Here is a 14598-nt window from a genome sequence, read left to right as displayed (position 1 = left end):
TCGAGGGCTTTGTCCCCCTGTGGACACTGCTGAAGGCTCAGGGAAAAATCCAACTCAGATCTTTCCCAGGCTGGGGACTTTTCTGAGAGGCAAATAAGAGAAGGAAGAAGGAATAACACAGATTAACACCTGGTGTTGATCACAGAGCAGTGCATGTGCTACATGATGTTTTGCAGAAAGCATGATTTCAGAGAGGTGTTGCCTTCTCAGACCAATGAGCCTTTTCTGTTTTGTATTGCACCATCTATCCTATATAAGTGTGGTGGTTTTTCAATAAATCACCTCTTCTTGCTGCTTTGAAGAGGTCCTGTGTGTCTTGCTGCATTATTCACCATTCCTAATCAGACAGCAACATCCCCCCATTTCTTTTCTGGTGTCCAATCTTTTGAGAGTTTAAAATAGCTTTGTAGCTCTTAGGTTTAAAGGCTGGGTTAGCCTAAAGGATTGGTGGAATTGGGGAAGTTAAAACTGGAGGAAGTCAAAAGGGGTGTGTGTTGGATAAACCTTTTAAGCAGAAGGTGGGAGTTGCACCACTTAAGGTCAGCTACAGAATTTAGTTTGATCCACTGATTTAAAAAGTAGCCATTGTGAACTGTAGTAAAAATATTTTTCCCTTGGGTTTGGTGATTTAGGATCCCAAAATGTTTCTGTAGTGGCAGAGACAGCAAAGTGTTCCATGTAGAACGAAGCAGAATGTGCACTAGAAAATCAACTTGCAATCAAGAACTGGATTCCTGAGGGAGACTCTTTTCTAAGGAATCTGCCCAGGCAGAGAAAATGAGAGCTCAGATCCTCAGAGCATACCTAGGGCTCATTACCACACACTGCTAAGCTTTATAGCGTGCAGAACATGAATTACTGCTTTGCTGGGACACCCTGGATTATGTAACTGCACCTTGATGGGAATAAACCATCTGATTTTCAATGTTGCCATTAGCAACAGCTCTGTTATCAATTTCAGCCCACATTCACCTCCTGGAACCTGCACTCAGGGAAAGGAAACCCTGCAGGACAGGTTGGTAATGCAAAGTCAGTCACTGCTTTTGGGATATAAAAACAATAAACACATTTATTTTTGCATCCCATCCTATTTTTGTAAAAAATCTGGGTTATAATTCCTATAATACCCTCAGAAAGTTTATTTTAAAACACACAGTGTCAGCTGAAGTCACCATCCTGAAATATTTTCTGAAACACTTCCATTTTCCTGAAAAATTTCCATATTTTCAGGGAAATATGGACAATACCCACACTTGGGGAAAATTCTCAGCCTGATTATCTGTCAGAGAGGTTTCTCATTGTAAAAGTGAATACAGAATTGGTGAGCATCCAATGAGGAAAGCTTTCCTGTACAGCACAGCAATTGAGCTGGCACTGTCTGAGTTGTTTTCAGTTCAGAAATGGGTTTAAATGCTCAGCTTTCCTTCTGTTTTTATTCAGTTTCACCCCAGCAGTAATTCTTTATCTATCTCATGCCCAAAATTGTGTTGTTAGTAATTGACTGGTTATTATTAAAAGCCTGGAAATTCCCCCAGACTTTCATAATTAACGAACTGAAAAACTCAAATTTTGTATTCCCTGAAATGACATTACCTATTTTTCAGGGAAAATAAACAAGATTTTTTTAATTAAAGAAATGGCTATTTGTACAGGAAAATACTGAATTTGTAAGTACTATGATCAAAGAGTGAATTCTATTCAGGCATGTTTATATATCTTATAATATGTGTGGTTTTTTTGGTCATAAACATAGAGAAGTCAAAGTAATGGGCAAACACAATCCTGGTATAATTCCACTGGCTGAAATGCATTTTTGCTGTTGCTTATGGTAATTCCAAACCTGTGCTACTGGCTTTAAGTATAATCTGCCTAAATCTAAGTCAGTCATATATTTAAAACAGGATTTAGTTGTCATCAAATAATAAAACTAAGTCTTTGTCTTTAATTGTGGGTGTTTTTCCCTCTCAAATGAAGCAATTTGTGACTAAAAGCTTAACCTTTTCAAAAATGCTCTTTTGTAAGAACTGGAAAAATCCAGTAGTTGTACAACTTTCCTAGAAACATCTCTTCATGTTGAACTCCATCTCAGCACTGCTTTTATCACAAAAATATTTTTTTTATTACATTAAAGGCATTTACTTCTTTTTTGTTCTGAAGTTTTTACAAATTTCAGAAATTAGCCTACATCAGTGTCCCTTTTCATTCAAATACATCTGCAGAACTGAGGTAGGAAAGTGTTCTAGAGATTTTATCAAGAGGAAAAAACATGCCATACTTTGAGTAATGTGCCATGGAAGTCCATAATTCGTTGAGCATTAATTAACCATTAATTTGCATTAGATAATACTTTAAAGGCAAGATTGGGTTTTTATTCTTCTCTGTGGTTTCTGTGTGTCTGCACACAGTGGAGGTGGAATAAGTGCAATTTATAACAATCATAGAAGACTGATCAGATTTTAAGAGCACCCAACAAATCCCTCCAAAGCACTACATCATTCTAATTTTTATAGCATTTGGTTCCCCACAGAAATGTGCAGTACAATTTTTTTGTGCTCACTTTATCTCTTCCTCCTTTAATAACAAATTATTTTTGAGGGGAAGGATGATCCTGCAGGGGAAGATGCTATCCTAGAACTCAGATATGTAGGTAGACATTCAATTCATCATCTGGGAACTGAAGATAATGTTGCTTTTTCTACTCTTTGGGAGTCTTGTGAAAATGAACCCACTGTGAACAGAAAGGCATTTAGATAGTGCTGAGGGGTGTTGTGGAAGGAATTAAATGTTCTCTGTACTCAAACAATGGAATGAATGCCAAGCAGCAGCAGAATGAAATGAGTGGAATTGAGCTCTGGCCCAAACCAGGTGTTTTTCATTCCCACAGAGCTCATTGGCTCTGACTCTGATTTTGATGTCAGATAACACATTAATTTGTTTAACTGAGCTGAATCATATCATCACTGCAAAGTGCTGAGTGATCTGCACAGTGACAGCTTCCAACGTTATTTGGCAGAGCTAAAATAAAAATAGTAATAAAACTTTAAAAAATAGCTTGGAAACAGTATGGCATGGATGCTAATCATGTTGGTTGCCAAAAAGTAGCAGGAGCACATGGAATAACTTAAAGGGCTTTTTAGATCCCTCTAACCTCCCTTTCATTCCAATATTCAGATCATACCTAAAACTTTTGCTGAAAGCTTTCATTATTTTTTAATGGATTTTACCATTCAAACATGTTGTTTTAAGTCCCCTTGGTTGAGAAAGGCTTCAAATCTTCAATGCTGCCTTTTGGAGCCATGTCCCACTTTCTGTTCTTGAAGTGAGGAAATGCTTTTAATCCTTTGTAGGTGCAGAGTGAAAGGTTTTAACTTAGCAGTGGTTTTGTACCACAGGGTTCTGTGTGTTGCCATTTAATTACTTCATTCTGCATGAGCATTCATTTGTACATGGCAGGGACAAATGGATGTAAAGCAAAGGATTAATTTTTACCAACTTCAGAGTAACAGTAAGGCTTTTAAAATAATTTTTAAAAAAACCTTTTAAAATCATGGCATTAGGAGTTTTTTGGAGAAGAGTGCTTTCATAGGGGACAGCTGTTAGTCAAACACTCAGCCCAAGCTTGAACAGCAGTTTAAAAAGTGGGTGTGGAGAAAAGGAGAGTGGTTTGCAATTTTTTTGCTTGTTTTAATTTAGGCCACACCCCAAATTAAATTGAAGTCAATCTGGAAACCCATTTGGCTCTGCTGGAATTCTGAGCCTGTAGAGAAGGAGCTATCCTACTTCAAATGGAACCTGGAATCCCTTAATTTTACATATAACATACATATTTACATAATTTACATACAGCAGAAATTGCAGGATCTGCTTCAGGAAAAAGACCAACTTTTGTCAATGTTTAAGTCTAACCACACTTGAGGGAATTTCATCATCTCCAAGCAGGAGCTTTGGTGCCTTTTCCCCTTCAACTTCTGGCAGTGCAACATTCTGACACTCCATTATTTTTCAGACAATCTCATTTTCTTTGCCAAAATGTAAGAGTTCCATTACTTTGGATCATTTCTTCCAAGATAAATTGATGACAACTTGCAACATACCACAGTGAAACATCCCAGTTCTCTTTTCCATATTTTGGTGGGAATTGGAGACTTTGTTTACTTTATTTGCTTTAATTAAAGCAAAACTTTGGGAAGATGAAAACAGGTACAAATATAGGACAGCAAGCACTAAGAAAATGTTAATAAAATTATATTTTTATTATTTTAAAAAGTGGTGTTTATACCCCTGCAGTAAAATCTGTGGGTTTTTCAAGGCATTGAAAATTCCTAATTTCCTTCCCTCTGCACTTCCTGAGCTTTCAGTCACTGCTTGTCTACCCCTGGTGTTAATTTTTAATTCCAGTAGCAGGTGTTGAAATGCTTTCAGACATGACTGATTTTGATACCAGTGACATAATTACTGCCTGCTATTAGATATGATATTAGATATGACTTTAATAAATGTAACCATCTATGCTCATGACAGACTTTCATTGGGATATAAAATGCACAGTTAATAATTTTGAATGCAAATCTCTTCTCAAGGCAAGAAGATATACCTGGCTGGAAAGTTTTAGGGTATTAAAACAAAGAAAATTGAAAATTAAGGGTAATTTTGTTGTTTGCAGGGATAGACAATGTCCTTTAACTTCAAACCTTTAACTTAATTCATTTAATCAGTTACTTTTTAAACCACTTTGAGTGGTAAAACTTTCTCCACTTTTGAAAGCATGGGGATGAGAAGAAGGCTGTCCTGGATGAACCTGGATTGTAACAGTGATGAGTGTTTTTATACCATTTAATTAGTAGTTTGTTTTAGTTTCTTTTGTTTTCACTTAAAACTAAAAATAAAAAATACATGAAGGAAAAGGACTTTCTTGTGTTTAAGTTTAGTTGTTTAGTAAATCTTATTGAAAAGTACAAAGCATTCAGTAATGCTTCTACCCACCTGCTAGAAGTGAGCAAAATAAAAACAAATCCAGCTGTTATAAAGTCTCTTAAAGCTAAACAGTCTGATAAAGTAATAACACTTATTTGTTCTTTTAACTCAGTAACTAACTTTCTATGATCCTCAGTGTGACCCTGTCTAATCTGAAACCATGAAGAAAAAAGATGAACACCAAAAAATACCCACCCAAAATTTTCCATCTTGTTCCATACTTACTGCTATGGTATAAAAACCCAAATTTAAAACCCTTCACCATGTGAAATCACACACTTGTATTTAGCTACACACTCATGATTTTAACTCCATCACTCAAATTTGGAAGCCTTCTCCAAAGCCTCAGGTCAAAAGCAGTGTTCTCCAGAGGCTCAATACCAAAAACCACAAAAAACTCAAAACCCCAGGTTTCTAAAATCCAGCCCTGGATGTGATGAACCTCTCCTGCATGGACCAGGCTGGGGGAGAGTGTTGCCTGCCCCTGAGGATCTGCCTGCTGTTTGACTGCTCCCTTTCATCACAAAATTCTCATTTTTCAACCTGTATTAGTAGTGTGGGAGCTTAAAGATAAAATATCTCTATACTTGCCTTTGTAGAGTTGGATTTTCAGCTGTCTTGGCTCAGGACACTTCATGTAGCACAGGATTTTTCCCAGGCTTCTGCTTTTACAAAAATGATTTCCAAAAAGTGGCTTTTCCATCCACTCAGGCTAAGGGAGAGGTCGTGTCACAATTACATTTCTGAGGCTGGAAGCCTCCTGTGTCACAGAGAGGGCTAAAAAGAGGGGCTCAGAAAAGGTTGAGAGTGGTAGGAACAACCAGTGGAAGCTGTTTTCTTTGAACTGGGGTGTCAGAATTATTGCTGTCAAGCAAGAAATGTCATTTACCACTAAACTGAGAGGTCAGCTCTGCTGGAAGTGCCAATTACTGCTGATGGAGGAAGGGGGTTTCTTGCTCTAATTGGGAAATATTTTTAGAAGACAGTAGAAATCAGGGGAGTGAGCTGTGAACTTTGTGTCCCTCCAGGTGAATTACTGGTGTGCATTCCTGAGGGAGGTGGGGAAATGCTTCTGAAGAAGTGTGAAAGATGTCTTTTGGGCATCTGAGCCTTGGTAATGGTCTCCTGCCTTTGTCCCGAGCTTATTGCAGCAGTATAAAGTTTAAAAAGTGCTGATGCAAGGATTGCAGCAGGCTTTGGGAAATAATCCTTGTGCAGATGCTGCTGCATTTCACCCTGTGGTTTTACAGTTTATAAATGGAGAGCAAAGAGAACGTGCACTGCATCCACCTTGGAGCTTTGGAGCCTTCCTACATCCTTCCATACATCAGGAGAAAAAACAACACATCACACAGGGTTTTTATCTGTAGACCTTTCATGTATTTAGAGCAATTTTTCTGTGGGTTCCTCAGCTCATGATGCCAAACCACCATGATCTGCAAACTTCTGGGGTTTAAATCTCGTGGCCACAGCTTGGTCACCGTTTTTTTTCTGCTGTAAAACATGTTGTTCTCCTGGTAAAAATGTCCTTTGTCTCTTTTCACAGAGTGATGAGGTTCTGACAGTCATCAAAGCCAAGGCACAGTGGCCAGCCTGGCAACCTCTGAATGTGTAAGTAAGTAGGGAATTGTCTGTCTCAAGATCCTTGTGTTGGGCAAAGAAGTAACCTAAACATTTGCTGATGGATTAGCTTGATGAGTTTTTCTAATTTTTTTTATGGTGGTGTGTGTTTGTTTTGTTTTTCGTGGGTTTTTTTTATTTGTTTTTTGTTGTCTTTTTATTTGTTGTTTTTTTGGTTTTCCCCCCCACATCTGCTTCTGTCTTTCCTTCCTCTTTAGCATCTCTTCATTTTTAACACATTTTGCTTGGCTTGCTGCAGCAGCAGGACTATCCCATGGGCAGGGATGTTTATTCAAACCTTTCTTTAATATGTTCTATTGCTCTGCATGCAGCAGCAGCAATTTTTTTGGCATCTTGTCATGCAAACCCTCATCCACCAACAAAAAACTCTCAAAGTACTAAATCTTCAAAATGCCAGTGTGAAACACTCCATGATGCTGGTGGTGCTGTAACACTGTACAGGAAAAAGAAGTCCTGTTTCCTATTTCCTGGAAGCAGTTAGGGAAGCACTGTGTCTGATTTTGTCATCTCTATTTAAGGAGGTATGTGAAAACTTGAAGGTTAGTTAAAAAAAAACGAAAAAAAAAACCCCAACAAACCTGCAAAAGAGTTTTCAGAAAACATCCCCTACCCTAAAGGGGCTTAGAAACTCTTAAGCAGCTTAGGATTTAAGCTATTCACTTTATCCCTTTCCCTTCTGCAAAAAAAAAGAAAAAAAAAAGAGGTTAGGAGGTGAACTCAGCTTAAATAGTGAAAAGATTTCTGATAGCTGATCCCTCTTTAATCTAGAAAAGAAACCACAACCCAACAAATAAATGAGAAAAGAAAGCCAGCACCAAAGTAGGAAAGTATGAAATCCCTCCTAGCAGGGAAATTCATGGCCAGGAAATGGTTTGGGAAAAGACTTTACCAACCCTGAGAGCAGCTTACCTGACACTGGAATATTTTTTAACCCTGAGACAGGTTGGGCTTTTCTGCAAGAAGTCACAGCAAGGGCTTAAATTGCTTGTTTAAAATAAATCTTTATTTATGGTCTGTGGAGGTTCCCAGGATTTGGATTTGGTGCTGTTTGCCATGTAGCAGCTGTGGATAGCACTTTCTTTTCCTTGCTGCCTTCTTTCCATCCTCTCCAAACTAAGACTTTAAAATGGAAACTTTTCCATTGTTCTGCTCTGGTGGGTATCTCTATCTATATTTATTTTTTCACTCCATTCCTGAAGCAGCACCTGATGTTTCTGCTCCCAATGCCACCTGGAACTGGCTTTGCCATAGAGCAGGTTTGTGTTTTGTTCACAGAAAAGTGGAGAGAAGAGTCTCAATACATCATCTTGAATATATTACATCACAACAATTAATGCTAATTAAAGTGTGCTGCCCCAGTCATTATTCCTAATTTTATACAGCCCCAAAAAAAATCACAAAAATCTGAGTGTGAGCAACTTCAGGTGCTTTCTAAGCATCTTTCATTCTTTTACAGACATGCCTGCAGATGTTTTTGCAACATCCTCCACATGTTTTTCCAGCCAATTGTTGCCTTTTCTCTGTGACAGTTCTCACCAAAAAGAATAAATCTTGGTATTTTTGCTTTCAAATGCTCTGCAGAGGTTCCCCTAACCCTTCACTTTACAGGTAGTGTTTGATTTTTGGCTTTTTAAGCAATATTTTTTTTATCATATTTTGACATAGTGTCCTGTTTTTTGATTCCACTTAAAAATGTGATCTAAGCTTTGCAAGAAGACAAAATTTTCAATGTGGTAGATTCAGATTTTCTATAGTGGGTTGTCCTTCTTGGAATTTAGATTAGAGCTGTGCAAGTATTGGATAATGACTCCTCAGGATAAACATTTTTTCTGTTATTATACAGAGCACAACTATCTTATTAATCAAGAATTGACTGACAGTCATGAATATTTTATTTTTTGCATAACCCTTGGTTATGTATGTAATGGATAATAGGGTGTGATATCAGTGCCAAAGTGACATTAAAATGTGCCATGACAAACAAAAACCCCTCCCAAATGTGCTTCACAGCAATTACAAAAATGCATAATAATATTTTTTATGGAGGTGGGTAGTGTCAAAAGTTGGAAAATTCAGGTTGCTCTCACATCAGAGTTTACCTCCTGATTCCATCTCATCTCCCAGTGTGACAATAATGTGGAAACAACATCCTGCAAACTTCACTGCCTGTTTTTGGGCATCCTCTCCTTGATGTGCCTGCTCTTTGTCACTCTTTCCCATTTTTATTTTTCTTCCTGTCACTCACCTTCCTTATCCTGGATTCAGTTTCTTCACTCAGCATGCAGAAAACCCTCCTGAGTTGTTTTTTTTTTCCCCCACATAGGAGACAGCTTTGGGTGATATTTGTGAGGCAGTTTTGTGGCTCCTGGCTGGAGGAGCATGAGAAGGATGAGTGCCAGGCTGAGTAATAAAACATTCTGCTGTTGCTCATATTTGAATCACCAAGTCATGTGTCTGAAATTCTGATTTTCAAGCACTCTCAGGGAGTGCATTCTTCCTTGAGCACACTGGTATCAGCCTGCAGCACAAATAAAACAGTTTTTCTTATCTTTCTTGTATAAACAAGGGCACAGCTCAGTGCTCCCCTTCCTCAAGGCCATGTTGCAGGCAGAGTCAAATTTTTATTTTCATACCCAGCTGAAAATCATTGGCCTTTGGCAATATGGAGGATAAAATACATCAAAACTTGATAGTACCACTGGTGTCCAAATCTGCATATCTGGCACCTGGAAAATAAACAAACCATGACAGAAAAATGTGGGATAAAGAAGGCAAGAATTTTAAAGTTAATATACATCAAAGTCAGTGGGAGCTTTTAAAACTTTTTAAAATTTTGCCTCTAATTCCCATTCTTAAAATATATGCCATCTTTTGTTTTTATTTTTTTTTTATTACTCTTTTATTCCTTTTATTTTAAATCTGGACACAAAAGGAATTTATTATATTTGAATTGTATTGTATTTGAATTGTAATTCTTGTTTCTAATCACTTTTTTAATACTCCCTGTAAACCAGGGAAGCATGTAGCCCTCTGCAACCCTGTGGAATCTGGAATTCCATGCACATGTACAGCCTGCCACTGATAAATACAAACACAGATCCTACACAGAATGGAAATTATTCTTCAGTATGTAAATTTAAAGTTTAGTAGGTCAACCTATAGAAAACTTATTTCAATGCAAAAATTCAATGTATTTTATCTTGGTCAGCAGCATGGTGAGAGTACTTGACATATAAAGAGGTTAATTTCTATGAAGTGTACATAGGATTTTTCATACTTCTTCTCTTTTATCCTTTATAGTTCCTATGGATGGAAAGATTTAGTCCAAAATTTATAAATTAGTGTTGTTAGCTCATCATCCCCTAACATTATCCCATCCACCTCTTTCTGTTTCAAGTTTTGCACACCTGTTATCTCTTTTTTCTGTCCAGAAAGATGTTAGAGCAGTTTTTCCTGGCTTGCATGGAGGGTATCAGGAAATGGGGCAGCATATTCCTAAATATGGGGTTTTTGCAATTGTTATAGGTAATGTGACTTAAACTGTTCCAAAAATCAGAGAGTGATCTCTAGAAAGTTGATGGAGAAAAAGAAAAAACTGTTCTGATCCAAAATAAGTTCATACAAGCCAGAGGGGAAAATGCTGACATACTCAGCTCATTTCCCTTCCTTTATTCTGGAAGAAAAGATCTTTCAGTCTTCCAGAATTCTTCTGCCACCATTTGACAAAGAATGCTTGGTGTACAAAGTTTGGATGCTGCAGTGGGTTTGCTCTGATCAATAAGTTTCCATTGCAGCATTTCCCAATTTAAAACCAAGCCACAGGTGTGTGAATTTGGGCTTTCTGGGCTGGTTTCCTTCTCACTTTGCTTTTATTTTACATAAATTTTTAACTTCTGCTGGGTTTTTTCCTTCCTTCATTGTAATTTGCTGCTGGTCCTGTGCCCATACAACTTTTCTTCCTCCACATTTAGATCACTCAATGATGTGATGCTGTTAGTTTTACTGTCTTATGAAATAAAATAAAATAACTCTTCCTCCTCAGCTTATTCATCTTTGATAAGCAGCTCAATTTATTGTGCTGTAAGCACCTAATTCAATTCCTGAGGTGCTTGAATACTAAAATAACTATTAGTTAACATTCTGCTCCTGGAGAACAGAAATGTCTTGCTCCAGTTCCACCTTCTTTTTCCTTCTAATGCATGAATTAGGGAAATTTGAAAATAAAACACTTAGATTTGTCTCCTTTTTTTGACTGTTACTTGCTGAATTCAGCTGAAAAAACAGAAAGTTGCTGTTCAAAGACAAACTTCTCAAGTAAATTATAATTTATTTACATCTAGTTGAAATTTATTTTCTATTATTTGCTTCACTTTTCTCCACTAAAAATAGGAGAAAATCACAACATTGACATCAAATTCAAAATAAATGGAGTAGTTCTTTAGAATCAGAGTTTCAAGGAGACATTTCTGCAGACTGGAGACCTGGCAGTGTCAGAATTAGTGCAAGTTCATTCTGGGAATTAAGAATTATTAAGGATTGATAGAACTATCCACAAGTACCAAACCAAATTCCTCAGAGCTTGCAAACTAAAATTCATTTGGAAATTTCCTACCCATCCTCTTGAAATATTTGAAATAGTGCCTTTATTTATTCATAAATTATTATGAACTCACAAAAGTTTAGTTTTGCATTAGGTGAGTAAATTCTGGGTTTTGTTGCTCATTTCCAGTTGATGTGACCCTTGTGCTGTCCCATTAAGAGAGATGAAATTATTTCCTGGCTTGCCATGCAATAAATAAATAGCTGCCCATAAATAGGTGGTGTTGGAATCAGAATGTAATTTATAAAAATGTACAAGAGAAATGAGTAACTTATTCAGTTGCTCAATTAATCAAATCCTCAGACTACCCAACAGAGATTAAAAAAACCAACAAAAACCCACATTTGAACATGCAGACTTGTGTTTGGGTTTAAATGTCACTCAGAAAGGCAAAATAGAGATGAGCTGCAATTAACCAGCTGTAACAGGCATTGTCTGAGTTATATTTGTTATTGTCTCCAAAGGGATAAGGAAAGCTCATATCAAAGTCCTTTAATCATCTCTGCCATTAATACTTGGTTATACAAATTGATTATAAACACTGTTCCACCTAATGATTTGAAAAATAAATCACACTTGGATAATTTTTTCTTGTGTGACTAACAGTCAACAGAGGGTTATATAAAAACAAGGAAGATTATTAATTATTCCTCCTTCTCACATTCTTTACAATGCTTGTTTTTCATGCTTCTTGTTAGACATTTTCTCCTAGGTGAATTCTGCATTAATCTGGTTTCCACTTCCTCTGTGCTTTTAAAATAGTGAAGCTTGTGCATTTTTTTGCTTTTGTTTTTATCTCCTTCCATAGCTGCATGTAACCCATTGAACACCTTATGGTGTGCCTGTGGTTTAATTACCTTGAAGTATATTTTAATTAAAAAAAAAAAAAAAGAGTGTTAACTCTTGGTGTGAAAGTAACACCTTAAAGTGGACAGCATGAACAGCTCCAAAAAAATAACTGATTTAAAACTAAAATATAAATTCAGTGCTAAGGCAGAACCCAGCTATTGCCTGAAGCAAACTTTAATGAAATCTTAGGGATTCTTGGGGGCAAAAATATCTTTTGTTGTTGATTGCAGCAGCAAAAGCTCTCTGACCAGGATGGTGTGAACATTATTTGGCACAGGGTTGGGAAATCAGCCAAAAATCCCAAACCAGGCACTGCCATTAGAGCAGCATCATCTCTGTGCCTGAATTTACAAAAACATCTGCATCCAGGGCAGCCAAACTTCCAGCAAGGAAATAATGCCATGAGCACATTGATAACAAGGAATTCTAAAAGGAAATCCAAGCAGCCAAGGTGTGAGGAGCTGAAGTGAGGAGCAGGCTGGTGAATTGTCTGAGCTGCAAATTCACTCTCACTGTAACCACTGAAATGTGGTTGTGTTTGACACCTCATTGGATTTATGTGATCCTAAAAGAAAATACCTTTTTTTTTTTTTTTTTTTTTTTTTTCCCCCTGAGGAGTTATGATGTGGTTTTCTCTTGACAGATGAGTTGATTTAAATTTTGAGATGCTTGAAAGTATTTTTTAAATTCCCTAAGTGGCTCTCTCCAGCTCTAGCAGCACTGTTATAATAAAAGTTGTAATGCTGTGTTGTATGGGCCATGTTTTCCCTTCAACAGGCACTCTGGGAATATTTTAAAAAGATTTAGTGTGAGATATGTCTTGTCTAAACCTAAACCCCTGCATGCTAAGTATGCAAATTGAAATTTTCATGCCAAGCTGGAGGAAAATACAATGTTTGACTTGTGTTTAGAATATTCTAATAATCAACTGAGGTTTTGAGCTGACATCCTTTGGAAAAAATGACTTGAAAATCAAAGAGTTGAAAAACTCCTCCAGCTCTGACCAAGTTTAATGAATGCACAGAAATCTCAGGGTTCCTGTGATTGCTTGGTAACATCTGGTAGGACCTGAATTTATATAATATATAAATAGAATAGAATAGAATAGAATAGAATAGAATAGAATAGAATAGAATAGAATAGAATAGAATAGAATAGAATAGAATAGAATAGAATAGAATAGTAGAATATATAAACAGGTGTAAATGTGAAAAACCTCATTGTTCAGCACAATAAGGATGTTTTCCTTACATCAATTAAAAGTTAAAAAAAAACCAACCTCGAAACCCTAAAACTAAAAAAAAATTGTTGAATTCAAGCTGGTTTCCTCAGACAGTAAAAGCATTCTCAGGGAATATAACAAAGGCATAAAGAAGCCATTTATCAAAGGAAAAATGCATTCTGTATAAAAGAAAAGAAAAAGTACTTCAACTAAAGTAAAAGCCTTGTTCAGATTGATGTGCTCAATTTTTGGATGAGATCTTTTGCCATACCTGTGTGGCAAAAAGCTCTTCCTCACTGAGTCTTGTGCAGTGATGATGAAAACTCTTTGTCTTTTAAAAACTCAGGTTTCACACTCAACTCCTCAGAAGGGAATAGGAGTGCAATCTTTAAAAATTAATATTTCTGGCTTTGGATTTTCACTAGATCTAGTCAGACATAAGCTTTGGAAACAATAATTAATACTCCCAGAACTTTCTAAACATTCTATGGTTCCCACTCCCACAAAAAAATGAAGATATGATGTTCTAATAGCTCTGATCTTTCTAATGTCATCTTTTATGAATGTGGATGCACACTGGAACATTAAAAGTCATATTAACTTTATTGTTTCAAGATACACATCCCAGGAATTTAATATAATGATGGCCTGCAAAGATTTCTGTTGTTTTCCCCCAGCTATGTTGTCCTATGAAGCATTTCTGGTTTTATTCTTGCAAGGCAGCATTTTGTTTCAGTGGTGCCACTAGAGCCTGTGTCTTCACTTTTTATTTCTGTAAATCTCTGGAGGGTCTTTTTCCCCCCCAGGAATCCTTATTTCTCTTGTCACCTCCCACTGTCACATTGTGCTGTCTACCCTGAAATGGGGTGAGAGCCAAAATCTGTCAATCCTGCTGGAAATGAAGTTTCCTTGCCCAAAATGACAGAATGGTACCAGGGAACATTTTCAAAGTTTGGAGGCTTTGTGGACAAAGTGCCAAGAATGAGGAGGCCAGACAGAGTCTCTTGTTTCTGTGGCAACACAGGGATGTGTCTGGCTCAGCTATTTTCTCCTTTTATGATTTTATAGATAACTGGGATTCGTCCAGTGAAGTTTAATACTGTCAAAAAATAGAATCCCAACTCCCAATCTAATCAGAAGCAGTAATGCAGTAAGGACAATCCAATATAAAAAACCCAAAATACAGGGGGAAAGTCAGCTGTGGCTTTTGATAACACAAAGGGAAATACATAAATTTCTTTGGAGCTCAGAATAATAGGCTATTGCAGAAAATGAGTGTCAGAAAACTTGCTGTGCTGAGAATTTCCTCATT

The 14598-nt window shown here is 36.9% G+C and overlaps 1 protein-coding gene across 1 annotated transcript in view; it reads left to right on the top strand.

Annotated features, from left to right (window-relative positions):
* Nucleotides 1-14598, top strand: part of SPON1 (spondin 1) — a 149036-nt gene that overhangs the window by 114814 nt on the left and 19624 nt on the right. The window contains exon 7 of the mRNA XM_056493499.1: nucleotides 6521-6585. Within this exon, the coding sequence (XP_056349474.1) occupies nucleotides 6521-6585 (65 nt within the window). The remainder of the gene's footprint in view (nucleotides 1-6520; nucleotides 6586-14598) is intronic.

Source organism: Oenanthe melanoleuca, chromosome 5, assembly GCF_029582105.1.
Source record: "Oenanthe melanoleuca isolate GR-GAL-2019-014 chromosome 5, OMel1.0, whole genome shotgun sequence".
Taxonomy (NCBI): domain Eukaryota; kingdom Metazoa; phylum Chordata; class Aves; order Passeriformes; family Muscicapidae; genus Oenanthe; species Oenanthe melanoleuca.
Note: the sequence above shows the minus strand (reverse complement) of the source record. Positions and strands in the feature narration are given on the sequence as shown.